Below are 26480 nucleotides of genomic sequence, written 5' to 3'. Positions count from 1 at the left end.
AGACCCTTGCGGGTGAGTAGTGCGCTATACAAGTATCAATTTACATTTAATTTACATTTAATAAAAGTGGTGGTACTACCTCGTTGCCTCTATGTTATGCAGGGGTCCTTTTTTGAGATCCTGTGTAAAGTCATGAAGGAAGTAGATGTACTGCTAAAACTGCTGTTGTGGAATGGGAAGCGCTGCAAAATAGGTCTAGAGGTAATGAAACGGCAGAGGGACAGAGGTGAGTTGGAAATCCCAGATCTAGAGCTCCACTATCTGGCGTCGCAGTTACAGCATGCAATAGCGTGGCTTGACACAGAACCCTCGTGGGAGAGGGCTCTACTTACGGGTACCTATGGTAGTCAGCAACTGACAGACCTACTTATGAAAGGAAGAGGCATACCAGACGCAACCCCCTACTTGATACAACTAATGGCCAAGATATGGGATAGGATGGTAAAAATTGAAATTAAGAGATGGCCTTACGCACCAGAAGCAGATGTTTGGGTTATTCCACAGTTCACCCAGATAGACCGGGCAATGACAGTTGCAAAATGGAAGGACGGAGGATGCCTGATGTTGGCAGATCTATACCCTGAAGGTAGGTTCATAACTTATCAGATGCAGTGGAAACATTTGAATTAGGTGACGGGCAATTCTTGTAATATGCAAAGATAGCAGCCATGGCTAGGTTGCTCTGGTCGACATTCCCAGAGGCCCCAGTACATTCGCACACATTAATCACTATGATCTATATGGTAGGAGGGCGTAAGTTTGTAACTCACTTGTACCGCGTATTGAGGAAGGATAGACAAGGCAACCCCCTCAAAATAGAAGAAAGGTGGCAGGATGTCAGCGATCAACCGCTGACGCCAACAGATTGGAAGAAAATACATGAGGGATCCAATAAGGGGTCGGTGCTAGATTTAAGCTCATACAATATAATGTAGTGCATATGACCTACCTCTCTCCCAGACGATCACACACGATCAATGCAATGCGAGACCCACAATGCCCCAGATGTCTGTGCATGCAGGCTAATTTTGTCCATATGGTTTGGCAGTGCCCTCAAACACAAGACTATTGGACTGAAGTAATAGAACAACTTAACAGGGTGGCAGAGTGGAGGATAGCGCTGGAAATACATACTTGTTTTTTGGGACTGATACCTAGCAATCCTAAATGTAAAACAACCAGACGCTTTCTGATATTGGGACACACGATAGCAAAGAGATGAATAGCAATACACTGGCTGACCCCGCAGGTCCCACCCATTGACAAATGGAGGACAGACCTTAAGGAATGGGCGAAGGCAGAGGAGAACAACATAAGGAGATGAGAAGTTACAGAGGTGCTACTAGCCTGGGGGATGATGATTCAGGTGAGAGGACCCCCGTGCTCACAACTAGATCCAAATGAGGGCGAGCAATGGGAAATAGAGGATCGGAAGGACAAACTAGGGACGCATTTGATGACTCTTAAATAAAATAAAACATACCAAATTTTGAATGAAGGAAGCCGTTTGGGGGTAGGGGGCAGGTGGCGTTTTAAATTTATGGTTTCCAAAGATATGGAGCACAGTGTGAGAAGTGGAATTATTGTTGTAATAAACAAATGGTTATACTGTAACAGTCGATGTGGTGTACAGACTATCCGGCATATGATTGTAAATGACTGCTGTTTATTTACATAAAACAATGAAGAAATGTAAAAGAAAGATCTCTGGGATTAGTGGTGGTCCCCGTCCCTTTGCATACACCGATGGACAGTCTACTTCTCAGCGGATGCAGTGTTCTTGTCTCAGAACTCTCGTCCCATGTGTTGTTTTTCAGCTCCTGTGCTCATCTATATGACAAGACATGTAAACATAAACAGCTGCATTCCTTGTTATGTCTAGGGGCTAGTGCCTGGCCAGAATAAATACCAAGGAACTTTGTTGTTTGACCTTGTCTATGGTGGTCAGACTAAATCTCAAGAAAAGAACAGAAGGTGAAAATATATGCATATTCCGTGTAATAGTACAATGTTGTACAAAGCAAGTATGTTTATAAAGTAGCTTGTACAAAACAGAATGAAGTCTACAACATACACAGCTAGGCCAACATAGGACAAACTACAATGGGCCGTGCAGAAAACACACCAACATCTTCTTGCCACCACTTTAAACTCTGTTTAAGACTGGATGTTGTGTTACAACCTATACCTGAACCCTTCCAAAACCGAATTCCTCTTCATTTCCTTTTCGAATTCATAACTGCCGGTACAAATCTGGATAGATACACTTAACATCCTTGACAGCAAACCCATCATCGTTGACAGTGCCAGATCCCTGGAAGTCACTCTGGATAATAGGCTCAGTCTTCAGACCCAAATCAGCACCATGGCAAGGAATGTGCAATATCAACTATGCTTTCTTTGGGGAATCTGCCGCAAAATTCCTGAGCAAGATCTGAAATCTCTAGTTCCATCACTGGTTCACCCCAGAATCAAGTATTGAAACTCTTCTGACAGGTCTTCCCAAGACCCACCTCGATCTACACTCAGGGGCTCGTTTAACCTATAGGGCGAAAATAAACAGCCAAATCCCACCTGTGATTATCACTCTTCGCTGGCTCCCAATAGAAGCGAGAGTGATATATAAGACTGCATGTATCACCCACAAGGTCTTATATCCATCCACTCCCCACTACCTAGCAAACAAACTGAAACCAGTTTGTTTGCACCAGACCATCGTGAAATGCTGAAGTTGTGTTGTTAGAGCCCCTGCCCTTTATAAAGGGAAGATTCATGGAACAATCTTTCTCGGGTATCATAACCAGAATATGAAACTCACTACTCCAGAAACTACACACTGCAACCTCACTGCCCATCTTCAAAATAGAGCTGAAAGCCCTTCTTCGACAAAGACATTTTGGCTAGTTGTTCTCTTAACCAAGTTCCGCTATGACAATGCACCCTCCATGAGACTGAGATTAACTATACTACCCTTGTCACACTCGACCTATCCTTGCTGCCACTAACTATACCACCTACATCCTCTAACAATTGTAAGTCTGTTCCTTTGTAACAATCGAAATGAACAACTGTCTGTAAGGATCCACTCGCCACTTTGTGCCTTTTGTAATGATCATAACTAGCAACTGTTTGTTAAATTGTATCTCTTGTAATGAAACCTGTTTTATTGTAAAGTGCTCTGGGTAATGTCTGTGCAGTCCGCGCTATATAAAAATGCATAAATAAATAAACGGGAAATGGCCAAGCCTGCTTTCCCCACAGATGTCGAGTTATCTTGTGCCCAGACTGCACTTCTGTCCCACCAGATGTGGGTTCTGAATGTGTCAGGATGCAGTTGAGGCCCACAGAAGCTTGAACAGATTAAGATTTTAATGGATTTAGATGCTGAGAGGCAGAGCGAGGGGCAGCTGGAAGGGGTAGGGAGAAAGGGGGTAGAAAAGGACAAATACACATAAAGGGAAAGAAAGAAGGGCAAAGTGAGAGATAGAAACGGGTATAGACAGACAGACATAGAAAGAGACAGGTAGAGGATGATGTAGACAAACAGGGGTGGCCTTAGGCATGTGCACCTGCACAGGGCCGCCAAACCCCCGGGGCCGATATATATATATATATATATATATATATATATATATATATATATATATATATATATATATATATATATATATATATATATATATATATATATATATATATATATATATATATATATATATATATATATATATATATCTGTTTGTTTGTTTGTCCTTTATGCATTACTACACCATTCATCCGATCGCCATGAAACTTTGGGAAGTTGTTGAGTACACTCCCGCGAAGGTTTCTGGCATAAAATGTTTTTTAAATATCGGCCCCCCAGGGCCCTCATAATCTTTCGAATACTGATGTACGCACCAGACGGAAAAACAACAAATCGTGTATCCACAAGCACTCGAATAAATAAATAGAATTAAAACAGCATTCATCCGATCGTCAGGAAACTTTGGGAAGTTGTTGAGTACACTCCCGCGAAGGTTTCTGGCATAACTTTTTTTTAAATATCGGCCCCCCAGGGCCCTCATAATCTTTCGAATACTGATGTACGCACCAGACGGAAAAACAACAAATCATGTTTCCACAAGCACTCGAATAAATAAATAGAATTAAAACACCATTCATCCGATCGCCAGGAAACTTTGGGAAGTTGTTGAGTACACTCCCGCAAAGGTTTCTGGCATAATTTCTTTTAAATATCGGCCCCCCAGGGCCCTCATAATCTTTCGAATACTGATGTACGCACAAGACGGAAAAACAAAAAATCGTGTATCCACAAGCACTCGAATAAATAAATAGAATGAAAACAGCATTCATCCGATCGCCAGGAAACGTTATGAAGTTGTTGAGTACACTCCTGCGAAGGTTTCTGGCATAAGATTTTTTTAAATATCGGCCCCCCAGGGCCCTCATAATCTTTCGAATACTGATGTACGCACCAGACGGAAAAACAACAAATCGTGTATCCACAAGCACTCGAATAAATAAATAGAATTAAAACAGCATTCATCCGATCGCCAGGAAACTTTGGGAAGTTGTAGAGTACACTCCCGCGAAGGTTTCTGGCATAACTTTTTTTTAAATATCGGCCCACCAGGGCCCTCATAATCTTTCGAATACTGATGTACGCACCAGACGGAAAAACAACAAATCATGTATCCACAAGCACTCGAATAAATAAATAGAATTAAAACACCATTCATCCGATCGCCAGGAAACTTTGGGAAGTTGTTGAGTACACTCCCGCGAAGGTTTCTGGCATAATTTCTTTTAAATATCGGCCCCCCAGGGCCCTCATAATCTTTCGAATACTGATGTACGCACAAGACGGAAAAACAAAAAATCGTGTATCCACAAGCACTCGAATAAATAAATAGAATTAAAACAGCATTCATCCGATCGCCAGGAAACGTTATGAAGTTGTTGAGTACACTCCCGCGAAGGTTTCTGGCATAAGATTTTTTTAAATATCGGCCCCCCTAGGACCCTCATAATCTTTCGAATTCCGATGTACGCACCAGACGGAAAAACAAAAAATCATGTATCCACAAGCACTCGACTAAATAAATAGAATTAAAATGACACTTTGAAATGTTTTCCATATTAAAATGAATACGTTTAATAAAAATGACACAATGTAAATTGAATGTTATCGTAAGGAGTTTCCATGAATTTCCTTTCTTCAGAGATCGCAGCAACGCGCGACGGGTAAGCTAGTCCTTAATATAATAATCCTCTGAGGATGGATACATATTTGTGTGGCGGCCCCAGTGGCAGGGATTTGGCGGCCTCCTGCTCTGTTCCACTTCCAAACACCCTGACCCCCCCACCCCCTCACTGGCTTCCGTGCCTGCGTTCTTCCTGGTTCCTGATTGGCTTCTTTTTTTCCCTACCCACTGCTGGCCCGCTGGTACAGGCGTTTATAAGCCACGGCCACCGTCATCCTTTCATTCCCTGTTACTCTTGCGCGAAAGCAACTATAACCTTTTCCTCTCCCGGCGGGCTAGTCATCTTACAAGTTTACCTATAGTTTTTATAAAGTACTGGTGTTAGCGCAATAGTCATAGTTAATATCTGGTGGGATAGGGGGCACACGACATTCGCGTACCCATTGCAAGCAAAATGAAGACAATTCGAGTACACAAATCTGGTTATTAGAAACGAAAGAGAAAGGCGGCTCAGCAGGCTTTCGTAGCGTCACAGGAAGGAGCAATCCTGAACTTTATCACCCAAGGGAAACCTAAAGATGGAGAATCCTCCGGCCAGAGTACTGTTGATGCACAATACTTCGCAGAGGCATACAGGAAGAGTTTTTTCTCCACTGATTAGAAACGTGGAGTTAAGAAATTAGGGAACTAGCGCAATTGCACAACGCCGCGTCCTTTCCTTAACGTGAAATTGTGCAGACAATTCCGCAACAGTGCCAAAACAAAGTGGCAAGTAGGCCTGGACATCTGCGACAGATGCAGCCTCTCATACTACTTAGATGTTTTGTGAATTGGTAAAAGTGGTATATCTGCTTCTCTCAGGTCTTTAAGTGGGATGAAAAACTGGAGGGTCTTTCAAAGGGGTGTGGCTGATGTAATTAAGGGTGTGGCATAAAACACGTAAACTAAAAAAATCTGTGCTTAGCCCGACTTGTATTTTGCTGTTTCTGTCATTGCATCTAGATATATGATACAACAAGTAACATCATACCTACAACAAGTCAGGATTATTTGCTTTGTCAATGGTTGTTAGTTGCATTAGATAAATAAGCAGCAACTATGGCTTGTTGTATATAATATTGAAAAAGCTACCATTTAGTGCCCTGGTGACACCAGGACAGTGTTGCTGCTCCCGAGTTTCAAAAAGAGAAGAGAAATCCAGACAGGAAATTATTCTCTTTTAAGGATTCCCCTTCCCCTACAACTCTCAGCTGGCATGACGTCATGCTGTAACTTCTCCACTGGTGAGAAGTGAGCAGTGTGAGCACACGCACAGCAGTGTGAGCACACGCACATCGATGTGCCTGCTGTCACTGCAGTCCCGATTAAAAACGGGCTGCAGTGACAGCAGGCACAAAACAGAGCCCGAAAGAGACCCGCTTTGAGGCCCCCTTAAACAAATTGCCGGTGCTCAGACCGTCTGAGACCCGGCCCACTTAAAGCCCTGGTTTCCCTATCGCTGCAGATTTACAATTCCCTTAGTGAATCGAGGCTGTTTTGTTTTAGCACGTTGTAACAGGTCTGAGCATGTACATTTGCTAAACATGCCAGGAGAACTGTGGCAAAGCAAAAGCCCCGGCTTTAATGTTCTAATTACTGTAACCTCAGGCTTGCTCAAGGCACGTTTGTGCAAGCCTGCGTTTGCAAATGATAGCACATTAAGGCCGGCTAAGTGGCTTTGCCAGTGAATGTCCAATGGCAATGGAGCGATAATCAGTATACAACTAATAATTAACTAATACAATAGGCATCACCTTACCATTAACTCAATGTCACTGCCGATGATGTAGAGCTGATCCTCCATAGACAGCTTCCTGTTCAGATGGCTAAGCACATAGGTGATTCCAGGCAGCCGAACAGCAGGACTAGTCAGGAGGCTACCCCAGAGGGCACTATAAAAAGCGGACTGCTCTACTGCTGATGCAACCTTTTCCAACAATGTATTTGTTCTGAATAATAAAACAAAATATAGAACGGTTCATACGGTGAAAACACTTCTTAAAAGACAACTATGATTCCCCACAAAGACCTGCAAACTTATCATGCACAGAGACAGACAATAACAATATCAAGAAAAATACAGGGCATGAACTCCAAAAGACATAACAAAGGTGAAACGAGGCATGTGAGATCCAGTCTTAACTACAAGATTACACATTTTCATTGTTCATGCAATAACAGAATATTCGAGATATGCTAGTCTTTAACAAACTGAAAATAATTGCGAGTCAGAAACAGTTTGAAAAGGCACAGTCAGCCCTACCTCCACTAATTTAGTTAAGGACTAACATTACTTCTGGAAAACCTGGCAGAAACACTGGTGTCTTCAGTACAATAAATGGACAGAATGAGGGGCATACAAAGCGCCAATAAATGTGCATGGCTGGAAGCGACAGGAAGTCTTCAAATGGATGGACCTTGAGAGCAGCTGCTGATGTACTTATAAACACCTTTGATGACGTGCAGACTTGACTATAGATGCACCATGGAAAAGAAAGGTTACACACTACTATCTATAGGGTTGGCGTTTCGTGCCAAATGCTTCAATATCTATGGTGAAAGTTTACACTGAATTAATATAACCTGGCTTAAAACCTTTGGAGAAGCTATGATGAAGTTGTCCTGCAGTTGCAAAGATGAACAAGTTACTTACCTTCGGTATCGCTTATCTGGTAAAGATTTTAGCGGCAGATTCCTTACCTCAGAATTTTCTCCAGGTGTCAGACTGTAGCCAAAATATTTTTGTGAGCAGTACCCCTGCGTGCCGGTATGTGATATCTTTTGGCTCAGTGTGGAGTCGTCCACGCCGGAAGTGATGTGAGCGTTGCCTATATAGGTGCCACCCCAGCAAGCTGACATCAGTTTCTTTTTGCAGCTGTCCACGCCAGAAGTACCGAACTACGAAGAACACTGACCACCGGTGTCGAAAACTAGGGGCTTGAATGTGGAGCAGCCCTCTCCCTAGAAATCTGTTTGCAGAGAAGGGAGAATGAGTGGGTCAGTAAGGAATCTGCAGCTAGATAAAGTCTCTACCAGATAAGGTGTTACCAAAGGTAAGTAAATTGTTCATCTGATAAGGGCTTCTATCCGCAAATTCCTTACCTTAGGATAGATACCGACGCAAAACCTCCCGGCGATGGGGCTGCGGACCAATTTCACACAAAGAAGTCCTGCAGGTCCAAACGGGCAAAGTGCCCATTCATTCGGACCTGACTTCAGGCAGTAGAGCTTAATGAACATGTGTAAAGAAGCCCACATTGCTGCATGGAAGATGGCCTGGTCCGGAACTCCACGTGCTACTGCAGTGGTTGCAGCTTTAGCTCTGGTAGGAAGAGCACGCAAACCCTCAGGGGGTTGCTTCTTGGCCAAAGCCTAACAGATTTTAATACAGAGCACGATCCATCGAGAGATGGTTTGCTTCTTTATGGCCTGCCGTTTCTTCACTCTGACATATCACACGAAAAGTTAATCACCCACCCAGAACTCTCGTGTGCAGTCAAGGTAGACGACTATGCTCTTTTTGGGCACAAATGGTGAAGTCTCCCCTCTTCCTCGGAGAGATGAGGCAGCAAGGAAAAAGTAGGAAGAGTGTGGGGGTGGGGGGGACAGGCAACACCCAAATATGAGTTAATTAGCCTCACCAAATTATTTTAATTGGACGAGGGTCACTCCGACTTCAGGGACCTCAGGGATGCGCAGAGAAGGCCCAGGCGCTGGATCTACCGGAGAGTCAGGACTTAATTGTCGATGCTCCCTCGTCGCATTGGCCGATAGACGAGGTGAAGTTGAAGAACACTTTGACTTATTCTTGTGGTGGGACTTCCCCAAATGGCCCGATGACCTCAAGTGCGATGAGTATCTCTGACTCGTGACCCCTCCCGAGACTTTCTCTCTACCGGGATATGGATTGTCACAGCGTTGCACGTCAAGCCGCCAGGAGCTTGAGATTGCTCCCTCATTGCCTTCAGCTTCATGGCGCGGCAATCAGGGCAGGCCTTCTGAATTGTGGTCACACTTGAGGCAATGCAGGCATACATGGTGCGGGTTTGTCACCAATATCGAGCAGTGACAGGTGCGGCAGGGCTTGAAGCAAGCCTTCTTCGATGACATCCCTTCCACACCAGGAGGTAAACCTCAAAAAGATTTCAACAAAAAGTTAGTTAAAAATTTACTAAGGGATAGCTCTTCTCCGGATCTGCCCTGACTGCATGTCACTTCTGGTGTGGATGACATCTACTATACAATACGATATGATGTCATGCAGAGCCACACAATGCCAACTAACGGGGCATCGGGTTACTGATCACGGAAATAAATTCATATCTAGTTTGACACCTGGGGATACTTCTAAGGTAAGGAGGGTACTGATCATGAAAAAAATTCCAGATCCTGTCTGACGCCTGGGGATAAATTCTAAGGTAAGAAATCTGCGTCTAGAAGCTCCTATCAGAACAGTCATTTTGTATGTCACCTGTACATCTTCGTCAGGCGTATGAGGCAGTCGGCAAGCTACAAAAATGATGAATATCCATAGATTAAACAGGAGTGGGCATTCATAAACTGATGGGACTGGGGCACTTATATGACACATCTAATCTGAGGCACACTAAGAGATGGAAGAACCACTATAAGCCCACGTGGTCTGTCCTTCACACTGGTAACATAGTAAATTTACTTTATATGATATCAAGATGGCGCCCATTCCAGACACGGTAGCGGACACACTCGTCAGGGAGGGAGACACAAAGAGACCGTCCCGCACATGAGTAAGTTATGTTCACTTATAATGAATTCAAGTTGTTGCATCAGCAGCTTAAATGCAAAACATTTAAAAAACTAGTGAGGACAAAACAGGCAATGAGATTCACTGCGAGAAGCCTTGTTACGAAGCTGCTCTACTTTACAAATCTTCCAATACCAATCTAAACTGATATTAAGTTTATCTACTATTATTATTTTTTTTTAATTATTTTTATTGACAAAATGAAAAAAAAACATAATACAAAAGAACTTAAAACAAGCATCACGTGAGCCACATTTTCTTATCGTGTTAGTCCGTGTATCACAAGTACAGAATTACTTACAATTATTTACATAATATGGGATCATGGGGATTCTTGCGCCTCCGAAACTGCTCGTGGCGCTGGTGGTTCACAGATATCTCCACGGTGGCTATTCCAAGCCCCCCAGACCTTTCCCCATTTCATACAATTCCAGCCCATCCGCATTCCACTGCTCTCTAATACGTCCCAACGGGTCCTCCATATTATTGACTTACTTCTTATATATTAAGGAGATAGTCTTCTCGGGAAGGTGTCCGTCAAGTTTCCGATCTTCAAGAGGGAAAGCCTCCGGAATCGTGGCACCCCTAGGTACATGGGCCAGGAGAGCATGTCTCACCTGTCGGTATCGATAATGTTCATTATCATGCATACTGTACTGTTGCCGAAGAAAGTCAAACATATGTATCTCCCCTCCTCCCCACATATCCTTTATCTGGGCAATCCCTATAAGTTCCCACTTGTCAAACCCCTTGGTTTTCCACAGGCCCAAGTTTCTCTGAACTAAACAGAGGGGTCGCCAAGGTCAGTTTACCTCCCAACCCAAACACCTATTAGCGGCGTGCCACACCTGTACCGCATGTGCCGTTGGGCCTGTCAAATCAAATCGCCCTGACTTGGCGTACAAAGCTCTGTTGATATCTCCACCCGGTGCCAGCCCACGATCCATCGCGTTCCCGGGTCTCCAGGGGGACTACAGACCACATGGTTCACCGCTGCTAATTGCGACGCCCAATAATACTTCCGGGAGTCCAATTCCCCGTCATACCACGGGAGAGTTAATGTCACGAACGCTATTCGGGGTCTGCCGTCCCCGAGAAGTTGTCTCTGGTGCGTTTCAATCTCCTTGAAATAGGAGACCGGCACCGGGACCATTGAGTTATGTAATGCGTATAGAAATCTAGGCAAGGCTATCATCTTGAACAATGTCTCATTCCAAGTAATGAAAGCGGAAGGGCTCTCCAGCGCTCCACATCTTTCCTAAACCTACTCAAGGGGGAGACCAAATTATTGGTATATCTAAGCTTCAGGTCAAGCGTTATATAGATACCTAGATATTTAAACCCTGTCGACTATCTGAATGGGGCATGACTGCGGAATCACCGGGGGCTTGCCCGCAAGGACAAAAAGCACCGACTTCGACCAGTTGATAGCAAACCCAGAGTATATGCCAAAAATGGCAAGTACATCTAGGAAACAAATCAAAGACACTCTGGGGTTGGGAAGGTATAACGAGATATCATCGGCATATAGCGAAATTTTATCTCCCCAGCCTGGCGTCCACCTCAAGCCTCGTATCGTTCGATCCCATCTGACCCATGCCGCCAGCGGCTCCAGTGCCAGTGCAAAAAGTAGCAGGGACAGTAGGCATCCCTGTCTCGTGCCCCTCTCCAGTGAAAAATCTGTCTACTATTATTTTAAACGGCAGGTGACAAGATTTGATCTGAAGGATATACACTCATAATGGTATGTGACAGATTTTTAACGCCTATAGAGGTGGAGGACATTTCCATCATTAAGGTAAGATATTTTAAGACATTAATTAAGACGGTACGACTATACGACAATAATATTAACATGAGACTATCTTCACTCTGGATTATTTTCTTATAGAGAGAAATCTGAAGATAACGGGTACCTTAGAAGGGTAATGTTCACTTATGTTTGTGAACACACTTTTAATTAACAAGATATTCTTGCAAATAATTGGAGAATATATATCAGAACAACACTCTAAATTTGTGTGCATTGAACACAATCAGATGGGTTACAGCTCTCACTTTACAAGTTAAAACTTTCTTCTGGGTGGTAGTGGCAAATGAAGGGTAAGGGTTCAATGTGCAAAGTATGTTACGTGTAAAGACTGTACACCAAAAAGTCTGTAGATATTAAGGGTTCACAGTATTGAGAACAGAGTGGTTCCTAAAAATGACCAGAGGATGTACTAATCGGCTGTGTGATCATTTGAAATAATGGGAAACAAAGAGGTACTAAAGAAAGTTAAATGTATAGTACTGTACGTTGAAAGAGATTACACCACGCTGAGAGAAACATGGGTGCTCTCACATTGAGAAAGCATGGGTTTCCCTCGGTAATTGTATCAAACCGAGTACTATATGTATCAGTAAACATGAGCACTGGGAATAGTTTGTTAAATGTACACACTGAATGACTCTAAGACAGATTTTAATTTAATTTTCCTGCCTGAGGAAGTTGTAGGATGCTTAACCAATGACGAAACGCATGGCAGCTGGCAGAAGAACCAATATCTAATTAAAGAAAAGAATTGGAGACTATGTGGACAACTGGATGACTCATTCAGGTTTATATATGTTGCATATGCTCAGAGATCTAATATGGTGAGTAACCTTTTCTTACTGACAAACCTTGATCCATCACTTTGCCAACCTTTGTTAACACACTAAGAAAAAAACATGCAGTGTATCCTTCGAAGCCACATTTTAAGCCACCAATGGGAAGTACAGCTTTTCTAAACTTAAAATGAAGTCTTCCTGGTAGCCTTGTAACAGAAATGATTACGTGGAGAGCCAAAGAGGAGGCAATCAAAAGAATAACGGACTCAGACCAGAACCAGGGCTGCCTCATTATCCTACAATTACATGCAATTATACCAGATTTTAAAGGCTGTGGATGTATGTGCACTTTGGAGTGTGTATCATCACTGACCTATGGCCAGGGACCAAAAGGTGGAGACTTTCGGCCATTAAACAAAAAAACATGTTCCTCAGTTTCCATTAGAGCCTCTAAGAAAGCAAAGATTTTAACTTACTGTGAGAGACTGTCTTACATAAAAATCCGTCACAAACTTGGGTAGGAATGCTGCGCTAGTACGTAGCACTAGTTTTTTTTTTAGAGCAAAGGTGATACATGGTTGTTGGACAGGCAGTGCTTATAGCTCGCACATGCAATGAGGAGATGTTATAGCTATGAGAAAGACTGTTTTCAGAGTCAAAAGGTGTAGAGGACAGCTGTGCATTGGTTTGAATGGGGTACATATCAAATATGTGAGAACCAAATTAAGGTCACACTGTTGTATCTAAGATTCACTGGATTGAAACATCAGAAAACACATCACAACAGTGGGTGATCTGGTAAACATAAAAAGTGTGACAAATGACCTTTAATACTAGCCACATTAAGTCCTTGCTGAGCTAAAACTAGCATAAAAAGCAACACATCTGACAGTTTGGATTGTAATGGTTCTATCTAAAGGGAAGTACACCAAGCCACAAACTTCTGAAGCGTCCAGCATAGACTGCTTTCGTGGATGGATGCATGGCCACCAAGATGACATCCACTGAGTTTGAACACAGTCAGCTGTCTCCACTCAATTTCCATGCATGGAGGTATAGACTGTGCATGCATGGTTAGAGTCCCTGCCTGCACTACCCTGCCCTGCTGCTGCGACTGCAGCTATTCCTGAGATGGCAGCCTGGTCAGGGGACAGATGCTCATGACCAGGGCTTCTGGTACCACACTCTACTAACCCAATCCAGAGCCACTAAAATGACTTGGGGCCCATCGTTCCTGATCTTCAGAACTATGAACAGGATAGGCAGAATAATCAGGCTGAAAAAGGAAGGTCTCTATTGTTAAAGCATTGCTAGGGTCAGCGTTTAACAGCTGCAGTGCTCTTTTTGTATGACTCTCCCAACCAACAATATCCTAGAGAGATTTCGGAAATATCAAAGTTCTGTACAAGTGTGGTCGCCAGTCTTACTCATCAGTGCTCTGTTGATTGAACATTAAGGATATGTAATTGAGAACCAAATACAAGAAAGAGAAACGTGAAACATTAGCAAAAATATATAAACTAGTTTGGTATGGCAGTCTTTGGATTTTTGGCTCTTTGGATTTGTAGTATTAAAAAAATTTACTTGGGGGCATGGCTTGCGCGCCAAGGAGTAATGGCGGCTCCTCTCTGAGCTCCGTTGTGCCGCGGGTCTCCACGGCGATTTTAGAACCCTTACACAGTGCCTTAAGAGCCCTGCTGCAGTCCTCCTGTCATCGGACGATGGGCTGCTCATAAGGAATGCCTCGCCTGCTGTCTGCCTGCAGTTTTGGAACCATTTTCGGCTGACGGTAATTTTCTTCGTCCTGGACACGGGCGGGTGGCATTTTGTGCCGCTGAGCCCGCGTCCTTCTCAGCCGATGAAGCAAGCCTAGCTGCCGGTTTCTTACTCCCACACGTTCATTTTATCGCGTATCCACTCTGTTCCTCACATTATCAGTCATGTGGTGAAAACACAATGTTCACATCTTTTTATGGTATTTTAGTCTGTCAGCTGCTTTTGTCCCTCAGCTTACACTGAATAAATGGCCGCCATTTTGTATCAGCGCAAACGCCCATTTTTTGGAAGCCTCCTCATCTATGCCATGATTTTTAGCAACTTTTTTTATTTTTATATATGGCTTCCATTTCTCTACAATAGCCATACATATCTCTATCTATGTGGGAGATTACTTTTTCATTGAAGTCCCTTTTGTTTTTGTTGAGGTATGGTCCCTTGCTTCCATGCTCGTCCAGGCTCTTGTTTTATCTCCCTCATAACAAGGAATTAGCACATTTTACATATTTTTGAGCACTGTTGCTTTCTGACTATATTCAATCGTAAACCTTTGAGGAGTATTCTTACTGCTGATTCCAGTATTTATGTGAAGAATTTCCTCTAATCACTTTTCCAGCTTTATATCCTTTTTTTTGCTTTTCTTCACGCTTCTAAAATGGCACATGATTCAACTAATTCAAAGTCTTCTGCGACGAAATCTAAGAGACCGAAAAATGATCCGCCTTCTCCCATCCCTTCATCTTCTAATCCTGTTCTGGACTCCATATTGGAAGAGGTGCGTGGTCTCCAACCTTTCATGTCTGCCACTAATGAGAAGCTTAGACACATTGAGGAAAAATGGGTTGCCATGGAAGGTAAAGTCTTGAACTTGGAACAGCGTGTCAGTGATATTCAGGATGTTTCCTCAAAGATCCCTCTATTGGAACAAGAGATCCACAAACTAAAACTTCATACCGAGGACCTTGAAAATCGTAATCGTAGAAACAACTTACGCCTTTATGGCCTTCCAGAAAATATTGAGGGGCCCAACATGGTGTCTTTTTTACAGAAGTTTCCTTGAAGTGTATCAAATCCACTTGTTTCCCATCTTCCCTTCCTTCCGTCATGTGTAATTTTGTTACATGGAATGTTCGAGGTCTTGGACATCCTGTCAAGCGTCAAAAGGTATTGTCACATTTATCTAAGCTTAATTCCCAAATTGTTTTTCTTCAAGAAACTCATTGTACAGATGTCAAGTCACTTAAATTGAAAAGACAATGGGTGGGCCAAGTTGTCTACTCTCCTACTGATAACAAAAAGGGGGGGTTGCTATATTGTTTCACAAAGCTTTGTCTGTTCAAATACTTTCTACTCAAAATGATGATGATGGGCGATGGGTAATGGCTAAGGTTGTGATTCAAAACAAGACATTAGTTTTATTAAACATATATGGCCCTGTTCGACCTGATCCAACATTTTGGTGTAACATCAAAATTCTTCTCTCCTCCATTGATTGTTCCAATATCATAGTTGCGGGTGATTTTAACCAATGGCTGGATCCTTTCTCCGATAGACTTTCTTCTTGCAAATTCCAGCCTGAAAAATCCCATAAGTCATTCCAATCTGCCATTGCCTCTCGCCTGTTATATGATGCTTGGAAAACTTATAATCCCGATACTCTTGAATATACTTTTTTCTCGAATGTGCATCACACCCGCTCCAGGATTGATTACATTTTGGTTAGTAAATCTCTCCTTCCCTCTCTTCAAAAATCCGAAATTGGTTCAATTTTTATTTCAGATCATGCATCTGTTTATGCTGTTTTAGACCTATCTCTCTCCTCATCTAAATTTAGTCGTTGGAAATTCAATACCTTCCTTTTGTCTGATAATGTTTTCATAAAAGAGTTTACTAATTTAATTAATGAGTTTTTTGACTTCAACAACCCACTAGACACCTCTATCTCTAACAATTGGGATGCTTTCAAGGCTACACTTCGAGCCTTCACTATTGCTTATGTCTCTAAAAAAAGAAACTTAATAGATCTAAATATGAGCAACAATTAAAGCATATTAAAAACCTTGAACATACATACTTCTCTCCTAAATCCTCTAATGCCCTTCAAGATCTGATTGTAGCGAAAACTGAGCATAATACAATTGCCACTTTTGAAGCATGTAATACCCTACTCAATATTAAATCAAAATAAATTTCATGGGGGACAAAATAGAGCGGGGAAAATGTTAGCAAACTATTTAAAAATCAAATCTGAGCGTAAAACTATTGGTCCGATTCTCAATGAATCTAGCAATAAATTGGTCTCATCAGATGAAGAAATTGCTGAGGTTTTTCATGATTACTATCAATTTCTTTATACTGACGATACACACCCATCTGATCAGAACTTACATTCTTTCTTCTCTGGTCTCCCACCACCGCCATCCCTTCCCGAAGAGTGTGAGCAACTAGCAAAATATATTACTCTTCAGGAAGTGCTTAAGGCTATTAATTCTTTGAAAAAATCGAAGGCGCCAGGTCCTGATGGTATGCCTACTGAATTTTACTCTAATTTTCACTCAATTTTTGCCCCCAAACTATTGCAACTTTTGAATTCATTTATTGCTGAGGCTAGAACCTCTGGGTCATTTATGGACGCAGTGATTGTAATCATTCCTAAACCTGACAAAGACCATTCCTTTTGTAAAAATGATCGCCCTATCTCACTGATTAATTATGATTGTAAAATTTTCGCTAACATTCTAGCATTTCGCCTTGATTCTATCATCCCCCTTTTGATTAAAACCAACCAAGTTGGATTTGTAAAAGGTAGATTGGCTTCTGATAATGCCCGTGTGTTTTCTAATATTATTTCTCATGGCAAAAAATTTAAAGACCTTCTCACAGCCCTATCTTTGGATGCTGAGAAGGCCTTTGACCGTATCAATTGGCAATTTATTTTTCAAACTCTCCAATGGTTTGGTTTTGGTCCCTCTTTTATTTCATTTGTCAAACTTTTATATTCTTCCCCCCGAGCTAGTATTTTTGTTAAGAATCAATTTTCGAATTTTTTTTTGCTGTCTAGGGGTACAAGACAAGGCTGCCCTCTGTCCACGTTATTGTTTATCCTCTGCCTTAAACCTTTTTTAGAACGTATCAGAACTAACTCTCAGATTACTGGCTTTAAGCTCTCATCTGTTGAAACTAAAATCTCTGCATATGCGGATGACATATTCATTTATATGGCTAACCCGGTTGACTCTCTTCCCCATTTTTTGGACGAGGCTTGTATTCCTCTATATCGGGTTATAAGCCTAATTTGTCTAAAACAGAAGTACTACCCCTAAACCCTATTTGTTATCAGTATATGTTCAATACTACTGATTTCACTTGGTGTCCCTCCAAAATCAAATAACTGGGTATTTGGTTCTCTTCGTCCTTAACTGATACACTCAAATTTACTTTTAATGCACTTTTACTGAAACTTCAATCTCTCCTCCAAATTTGGTCCCCCTTATACCTTTCCTGGTGGGGTAGATTGGACACTATCAAAATGATGATAACCCCTCATGTGTTATATACTGTTTCTATGCTCCCTTTTAAAATTCCTAATGTATACTTTTCTTGTATAAATTCCATTTGTACCAAATTCCTCTGGAATAATAAACACCCTCGCATTGCTCCAAGTAAGCTTATCCGCCCTAAAAATGAGGGTGGTGTCCGTTTTCCCAATTTTAAAACCTACCATTCTGCTTTTTTGATTAAACAATCCTTTTCTTTAGCTTATGACTTTTTGGACACTCCCGTTCCTAGATGGGTACTTTTTGAACGCTCACTGTTAAAGGATTTTTCTTTTCAACATATTCTTTTTATGTCTAATTGTTCTTTTTTGGCCAAAGTCCCCGTTCTAAAATATTCCCAAACGTTGCTTTATGACACATTCACTAAAAATCTTTCACCTCTGCAATTCTTTCTGTCTTCTATTGTATGGTACAACAAATTTCTTAAATACAAAGGCAAATCTTTCTACTACAAATACTGGAAGGAAAAGGACATCTCGTTTGTCCATCAATTTCTTTCCAACCTTTCTGTCATTCCTTTTCATGAATTGCAAACCACTTACCAATGACCTGATTCCCTGTTTCATGAATATACCATCATCGGAACCCTCATTTACAGACCCCCAGGCTCCCGATCTCAATTCAGCGACATCATCACTGACTTCATCACCCCGCACGCCCTCGCCTCAGAGAACTACATTCTTCTAGGAGACCTCAACTACCACCTTGACAACATTCTCGACAACAACACCACCACCCTCCTGGACAACATGGCCAATCTCGGACTCAAACAACTTGCTAACACCCCCACTCACACAGCTGGACACACGTTCGACCCTATTTTCACCTCCAGCAAACACATCTCCTTCGATCTCACTACAGCTCTCCACTGGACGGATCACAGCTGTGTCCACTTCAGCTACAAAACAACCCTGACCCACAACCGTCCACAACCCATTCCCCGAAGAAAATGGAACAAAATCACCACTGACCAACTCCTCACATCACTCAGCCAAAATACTCCCACCCTAGCAACGGACCCAGACCAAGCGGCCACCAACCTCAGGCAATGGATTACCCACAGTGCAGACGAACTAGCACCCCTGAAAAAACACCAGTTGAAATCATCCAGCAAAAAGGCTCCCTGGTTCAATGATGACCTTAAAAAATCCAAGAAGACATGCCGCACCCTGGAGAAGAATTGGAGAAAAGAACCAACCTCAGACAACATGACCTCCCTCAAGACAGCCACCCGCAAACACCACCAACTGATTCGATCCGCCAAGAAATCAGCATTTAAGGACCGTCTCGACAACAACTCCCATAACAGCAAGGAACTCTTCAATATCGTCAAAGAATTCACCAACCCTCCCGCAGCATCCAACGACATCACTAACTCCCAAGACCTCTGCGATGCGCTATCCTCCTTCTTCTACAACAAAATTGCCGACATCCACAACAGCTTCAAGAATACTCCCAATGAATAACTCACCCCACCCCCTTCAGATCCCACCCCTCCAACTAACGACCTTAACTCCTGGAACCCAGTCACCATTGAAGACACCATTCGCCTCATGAACTCAATCCACTATGGCTCACCTTCTGACCCCTGTCCCCACTACATCTTCAACAAAGCTGACTCCATCATCGCACCCCAACTCCGCGACGTCATCAACTGCTCCTTCAACTCCGCCACCTTTCCAGAAATATGGAAACATGCCGAACTCAGCGCCCTTCTGAAAAAACCAACAGCAGACCCCTCAGAACTGAAAAACTACCGACCCATTTCCCTCCTCCCTTTCCCGGCCAAAGTCATCGAGAAAGCCGTCAATAGCCAACTCGCAGCCTTCCTTGAATCCAACAACTCCCTGGATCCCTCACAGCACGGCTTTCGAACCAAACACAGCACCGAAACCGCCCTCATTGCGGCGACCGACGACATCCGAGCACTCCTAGACAACGGTGAAACAGTGGCCCTCATTCTACTCTACCTCTCCGCCGCCTTCGACACTGTCTGTCATAACACCCTCATACAACGCCTCAACAACATCGGCATTCAAGGTAAAGCCTTGGACTGGATCATCTCGTTCCTAGCCGGAAGAACCCAGAGAGTCCGACTCCCCCCTTTCTACTCAGAGCCCACCGAAGTCATCTGCGGCGTACCTCAAGGCTCCTCACTCAGTCCCACCCTCTTCAACGTCTACATGAGTCCCCTCACCTCCATCGCACGTCAACACAACCTCAACATCATCTCCTACGCCGACGACACCCAGCTAATCCTTTCCCTCACCAAAGACCCCAACACCGCCAAAAACAACCTTCACGAAGGTATGAAAGAAGTAGCCGAATGGATGAAACAGAGCTGCTTAAAACTCAACTCAGACAAAACGGAGGTGCTCATCCTAGGATCCTCCCCCTCAGCTTGGGCTGACTCCTGGTGGCCTTCCGCTTTGGGATCAGCGCCCACACCCACAAACCATGCACGTAACCTTGGCTTCATTCTAGACTCCTCTCTATCAATGTCCAGACAAGTCAACGCCGTATCGTCCTCCTGCTTCAACGTCCTTCGCATTCTCAAAAAGATCTTCCGCTGGATCCCCCTCGAAACAAGGAAAACTGTCACCCATGCACTGGTCACGAGTCGACTTGACTATGGCAACACACTCTACGCCGGAATTACAACAAAATTGCAGAAAAAGCTCCAGCGCATCCAAAACGCATCAGCGAGACTCATATTAGACCTCCCGCGCCAAGAGCACATCACCGGTCACCTAAAAAACCTCCACTGGCTTCCCGTCAACAAAAGAATTACTTTCCGCCTTCTTACCCACGCACACAAGGCCCTTTATAAGCTAGGACCCGAATGCCTCAACACTCGACTGTCCTTCTACTATCCCACCCGCCAACTAAGATCATCCAATCAAGCCCTCGCCGCAGTCCCGCGCATCCGAAAAACCACCATGGGTGGCAGATCCTTCTCCTTCCTGGCAGCCAAGACCTGGAACTCACTCCCCACCCACCTCCGCCTTACTCAGAATCACATCTCCTTCAGAAAAGAACTGAAAACATGGCTATTCGACAAACAATGAACCCCTCCCTCTAGCGCCTTGAGACCCTTGGGTGAGTAGTGCGCTTTATAAATGCCTGAACTTGAACTTGAACTTATCACGACTGCCATACAATCTCATTTATCTACACTGGTATTGCCTTCTACCTCTCCACTTATTACTCCCTCCACACCGTTATACCCTTTATTTTCGACTCAACGACCTAAAGCTGCACTTGTTTATAAGTTATTGTTATCAACTGTTTCAGTTCGTTCTAAATCTGTTATTGAGACTGCTTGGGAAACTGACCTCTCGGTTTCCCTTCCTGTTATAACTTGGGATAAACTATGGTCCAGAATGTTTAAAGTTTCTGTGTCCGCCCGTATTACCCAATCTTTGGTTTTTATTTATCATAGAGTTATTATCACCCCTGTTAGTATTTGTAAATTCTCCCCATCATCCTCCCCACTTTGTTGGTCATGTTCTAAGGAAATGGGCACACTTAGACACCAACTATACGAGTGTCCTTCTGTTTTATCCTTTTGGAACTCGGTTTGGAATATTTGCATGCCAATGTTTAATTTTACTACTTCTTTATCACTATTGAATGTTTTTTAGGTTCTTTATCACCAGATATTGATATAGTATCTTCCACTGCAAGATTGCATTATCTTTTCATTGCTTTAGCTTTTAAAGTTATTTTATCCTCCTGGAAGGATAATTCTAAATTATCTGTACTTACCTGGTGGAACTTTGTTTGTGATGAACATAGGATTGCTGCTGTTTCCTCTTCTTCTGTCTCTGTAAAAATTAAATCTGATCTCCTTTGGCTTCCTTTTACTACCTATCTCTCTTCTAACTCTCCCTTTTGTTGAATTTTATCTCTTTCTTCACTGCAAATATCCCTCACTTATATGATATCCCTTTCCTTTCCTTTGTCCTTCCCTTCCTTTCCTTTTCCTTTCTCCTCTTCTTTCCTCTCTCTTCTTTGCTTTCTTCCTTTCTCTTTCATTATCTTCATATATATACTCTTTCCATATGTCATATATCTTATGTTTTTATTTTAGTTAGTTTAACAATTGTTTTCATATGACTTATGTATTATATTTACAAAAATTTAAATAAAAATCTCTTAAACAAAAAAAAAATGTACTTGCTAAAAACATGATCAGATGGTAATATGTGAGGTCATAAGCAGTGCATTGCAGGGGCGTAAGTTATAATTATGTCAGGTAACTATAACTGCAGAATTTCACTGGTTTTGTAGGAGTGAAATCTGAGCCGAAGTATAACATCCCTGTAACCCTTGTTTTTTGTGTGAATATATATATATATATATATATATATATATATATATATATATATATATATATATATATATATACATACTTACCATTGATATACTATTTAACGGCAGTCACCACTAGGTAGTTATAGTTAGGTAAGCTGTTACATTGTGTTGCTAATGGCACAGTGTGATGAATCTAAATGAAACTTTCCAGAAAGGGGCTAATTTTTTACTAGTTTTTTGTGGGAACCCACTTTTTCCACTCCCCGCTTGGTGTATTACCCCAAAACATTCCATGTACAAACTAGTCATTACAAATGAAAAATGAATGGTGATCCACCAAGTGGTGGCCAAGAAAAGAGAGGGATCCAAAAACACAAAATCGCAACGCAATTTCCAAAGTCTTCTTTAGACAAGACTACTGCAAAAACTGCTGAACAGATTTACACCTAATTTGACAGGAAGCTGTATCTTGGTCCACAGATTTAGCTTTTTGTGGTTTGGTGTAAATCCGTTCAGTAGTTTTTGAGAAATTAAGGTTTAAAACTAATTGTATGTACGGACGGTTGGGTCACAAGAGTCTCTGACCCCGTAGGCCCCATGGGGGTGGGTGACCCAGAGGGATCCACCCTCCCACCCCACTTCCCAGACCAGAGGCCATAAAGGAAAAAATAATCGGCAAAAATTGCAGCAATCCCGCGGGACTCGTGACGGAATAAGAAACAAATTTGCAGCAGCATTCACTAGTTGGTCTAAATAAACAAGATTCTCTCTCTCTCTCTCTCACTAGTTATAGGCCTACCCCAGGATCTGAAATTATTTTTAAAAAGGGGTGGGGGCGCTGTCCCCGAGCCTCCAGAGGCTGTGGGGAAGGCATTACCCAGGGCTGCATTTCTTAATAAAGGAGAGGGGACCCCACCTTCCAGAGCCTCTAAAGGCCATGGGGAGCCCACTCAGTGCTGAAATGATTGAAAATGTTGAGGGAGCAGCATGGTCCCCCTCCCTGAGCCTCTAAAGGCCCCCTGGAGCCCATGCCAAAATGACTGAGAATGTGGAAAGGACCACAAGGTCCCCTTCCCAGAGCCTCTAAAGGCCCAGGGGTACCCACCCCTGGGGCTGAAATTACAGTAAACTGGGAGGGAAATGCGTGGCTCCCCTCCCGAAGTCGTTTATGGCCACAGGGACCACATATCCAGGGGCATCTCAGTAGCTATGTCACGAGGAGCCCACCCCCGGGACATAGCAGTTTCCCTTACCGCATCAGGGCGGGAAGGGAAACCTGTGTTTTGCTCTTGCTTGGCGGTAGCATTTTTGAAGTTCCCAACAAGTGGGAGCAAACACCAAGTCTGCTCCCAGAGGGCAGGAGCTTTGAAAATGCTCCTGCCAGCTGAAAGCAGACTTTTGATCGGTTTCCCTGCCCGTACTGAAGCAGGCAGGGACAAAGATTAAAATATTGCTTCAGCCTGGAGGGAGAAGCATTAGGAGCTATGCCCTCCGGGCCGGAGCAATGCTGGCTCCAGCTGCATGCGGGGAGCCGGTTGGGACTGCGGGGGACTTGGGGCTCACCCAGCTCCCAACGACTATAGGATGGGAGCTCTGGGTAGGAACCACAGCACCCACCTTTAACAGTGCACAACCCCTGGGGCTGATAACGGCTCAGGGAGGCAGCAGTGCGTCCCCCTTCCCCTTCATGTAAATTAGTGGGCCTGGGGATGGGGTCCACGGGGCAAATAACGGCAGCTCAAAAAGGGGGGCCCAGAGATGGGCTGCGCAGCCCCCCTTTTATTTATTTTTTAATGACCCTTGTGGATGAGGTCTCAAGAGCCTAACAAGGCAACAGGGGGGCGCCGCATGCCCCTCTCCCCTTATTAAAAAAGCAAAGGCCCTGAGGGATGGGGTCCACTGGACCTCAAGAGGCTTGGAGAGGAGATCCATGCAGCCCTCCCCATCCCCTTTATTTTTAGTAATGGTACTTGGGGATTGAGTCCACAGGGCCGAACAATGCCCCACTCCCCTTTTAAATATTTAAGGCTGTGGGGATGGGGTTACCGAGGGCCTAATGATGTTTGGGGAGGGTGCCAAGTGCCCCCGTTAAAACAAATACTGTCCTGGGGGATGGGATCAGTGATAATATTAATGTTTTAAACAAATCAACAGAAATTCACCAGTTATAGTTAGCAGAGCTAACTATAACCTCCGCCCCACCATGTACTGCTTATGATCTCACATTTGGCATCACTTATGACAAGTTCTATGACATAATTGGTGACATCATTGACGACATGTCAAATAAAATCACTGGTGACATCATCCTTTGAGTGTGTTACTTTGTTTTATAGTTTATATAAATGTGGGTAACTACCATGTTACTTTTCTACTTAATTGTGTATGCCTGTGTCCAGCTAATCTGTATAAGTATTTACAAAACACATTTGTGTTTCTAATCAACCATAGGTGTGTAGAGGTACTGAGCACATTATAAATCTTTGTACTGAAGAGTAACTCTGTGTGCAGATGACAGTTGAATTTTGTTCATTATATTCTACATAAGTTCTTGGGTACTGCAGCCTTGCATTATTAAACAGAATCTTCTCAACATGACAATTTCTACTTAATGTAGAAGACTGTGTGCACCAGGTACTAACCTATATACAAGTGCTTGTTTTGCTTTATAGGATGGCCTGTCTGTACGTTTCCACCACATTAGCTCTAGCTCTTCTACTCTAGCTTTGAGAGAGCTACACTGGCTCCCGGTACATCTGAGAGTGCTGTACAAAGCCGCGTGTCTGGTGTTTAAGGCAGTACATCAACTGGGCCCGATACCTCTGCAGAAGATGTTCACCTAGTACTCCGCCCCGCGACTTCTTCGCTCCTCTTCGGCGCATTTGCTGGTAGTCCCGAGGTTTCAGAGAGTCAGGATGGGTGGTCGCTCATTCAGTGTTGCAGCGGCCAAACTCTGGAACTCCCTGCCTCTCTCTCTGAAGAGCCACAGGGACTACCTTCTGTTCAGGAAAGCGCTAAAGACGCACCTGTTTCCTAAAATTGTTGAGTAAGCGAATAGTGCAATAGCTGAAGTTGAAAGCGCCAGGATGCCCTTTGGGTGACAGGACTGCGCTCTATAAGTACACTAAATAAATAAATAAATAAATATGAAGGCTGGAGGTAGTATGATCTTTAGCATCTTCAGACCTTGGCTATTTTACGGGACTAGTCACTCTTTGGACACGTTTAGTATAGAGTGTACACTGTTCTTAGTAGATACTCTTTAATACTCTGTTCCACTGTCTAAAACACACTGCCACAGAGTAAACTCTCTCATTAGAGTAAACAGTGTCACCAGTTCCCACTTTTCTACTTACAGCCACTTCTTTCCTCAATGTAGGTTCAGTGATTGTCATGGCTTTTATTATACAGGTAAAGACTGTCTGTAGGAGAGCATTAGCTATGTAACAGGGCCTCAGTATCTGGAGGAACGTGGTTTCCTCTGAACAGTTTGAACTCTGTGTACAGGATAGGTTAACCTTTCATCTGTGGTTCATAGTCAATATGAACTCTACTACCCATGAAGTTTGCTTTACTTATGGGGGTTGTTTGTATGATAGCAGTAATGATGCTTCATATTATTCTGAGCAATTTTGTACTTACTTTCATAGATCTAATGCTATACCAGTTTATAGAGCAATGTGTGCAAAAGGCGCCATGATGATGTCATCACAGAGGTTATCAAAGATATAATTTGAGATGTCATCAGTGATGTCATAAATAATGTCACAGAACATTTCATGAGTGAAGTCATATGTGAGGGCATAAGCAATGCATGTCGGGCGCAAGTTATAGTTAGCTCCACCAGGAACGAACGCTGTTGGCCACAAATGGTATAGTGTGGTAGTTGCTTATTATTATTGGCAAAAGTGGACCCAACACATATCGGCTTGTAACCTTGAGCCTTGCTCACGGATTGGCGTGGTTTTACGACAGTTTTTAAAGAGAAAGTGCATGTGACTTACAGAATAAACAACATACAAAACATACTAAATATCCTTCTTAGCAGAGTTTTTTCTCATGTATAACTCAGTGCAGGGTTATTGCCACAACCTAATATATTATATATACACATATACAAAAATGTTACACCATTGTATATTTCAATCCTCAATTCACACTGGAGGAGGAGACGTTGTGAAAATTAACTTCGGATTTTGTTGAACATCT

At 43.0% G+C, this 26480-nt stretch overlaps 1 protein-coding gene across 2 annotated transcripts in view; it reads right to left on the bottom strand.

Annotated features, from left to right (window-relative positions):
• The window catches only part of DOP1A (DOP1 leucine zipper like protein A), a 1012538-nt gene that overhangs the window by 826854 nt on the left and 159204 nt on the right, over positions 1–26480 (bottom strand). For both annotated transcript variants that reach the window (XM_078648131.1, XM_078648132.1), the window contains one exon: positions 7006–7195. In XM_078648131.1, the coding sequence (XP_078504257.1) occupies positions 7006–7195 (190 nt within the window). The remainder of the gene's footprint in view (positions 1–7005; positions 7196–26480) is intronic.

The sequence above is a fragment of the Lissotriton helveticus genome, chromosome 6 (genome assembly GCF_964261635.1).
Source record: "Lissotriton helveticus chromosome 6, aLisHel1.1, whole genome shotgun sequence".
Classification (NCBI taxonomy): Eukaryota; Metazoa; Chordata; class Amphibia; order Caudata; family Salamandridae; genus Lissotriton; species Lissotriton helveticus.
This window is presented reverse-complemented; position numbering and strand designations above follow the sequence as displayed.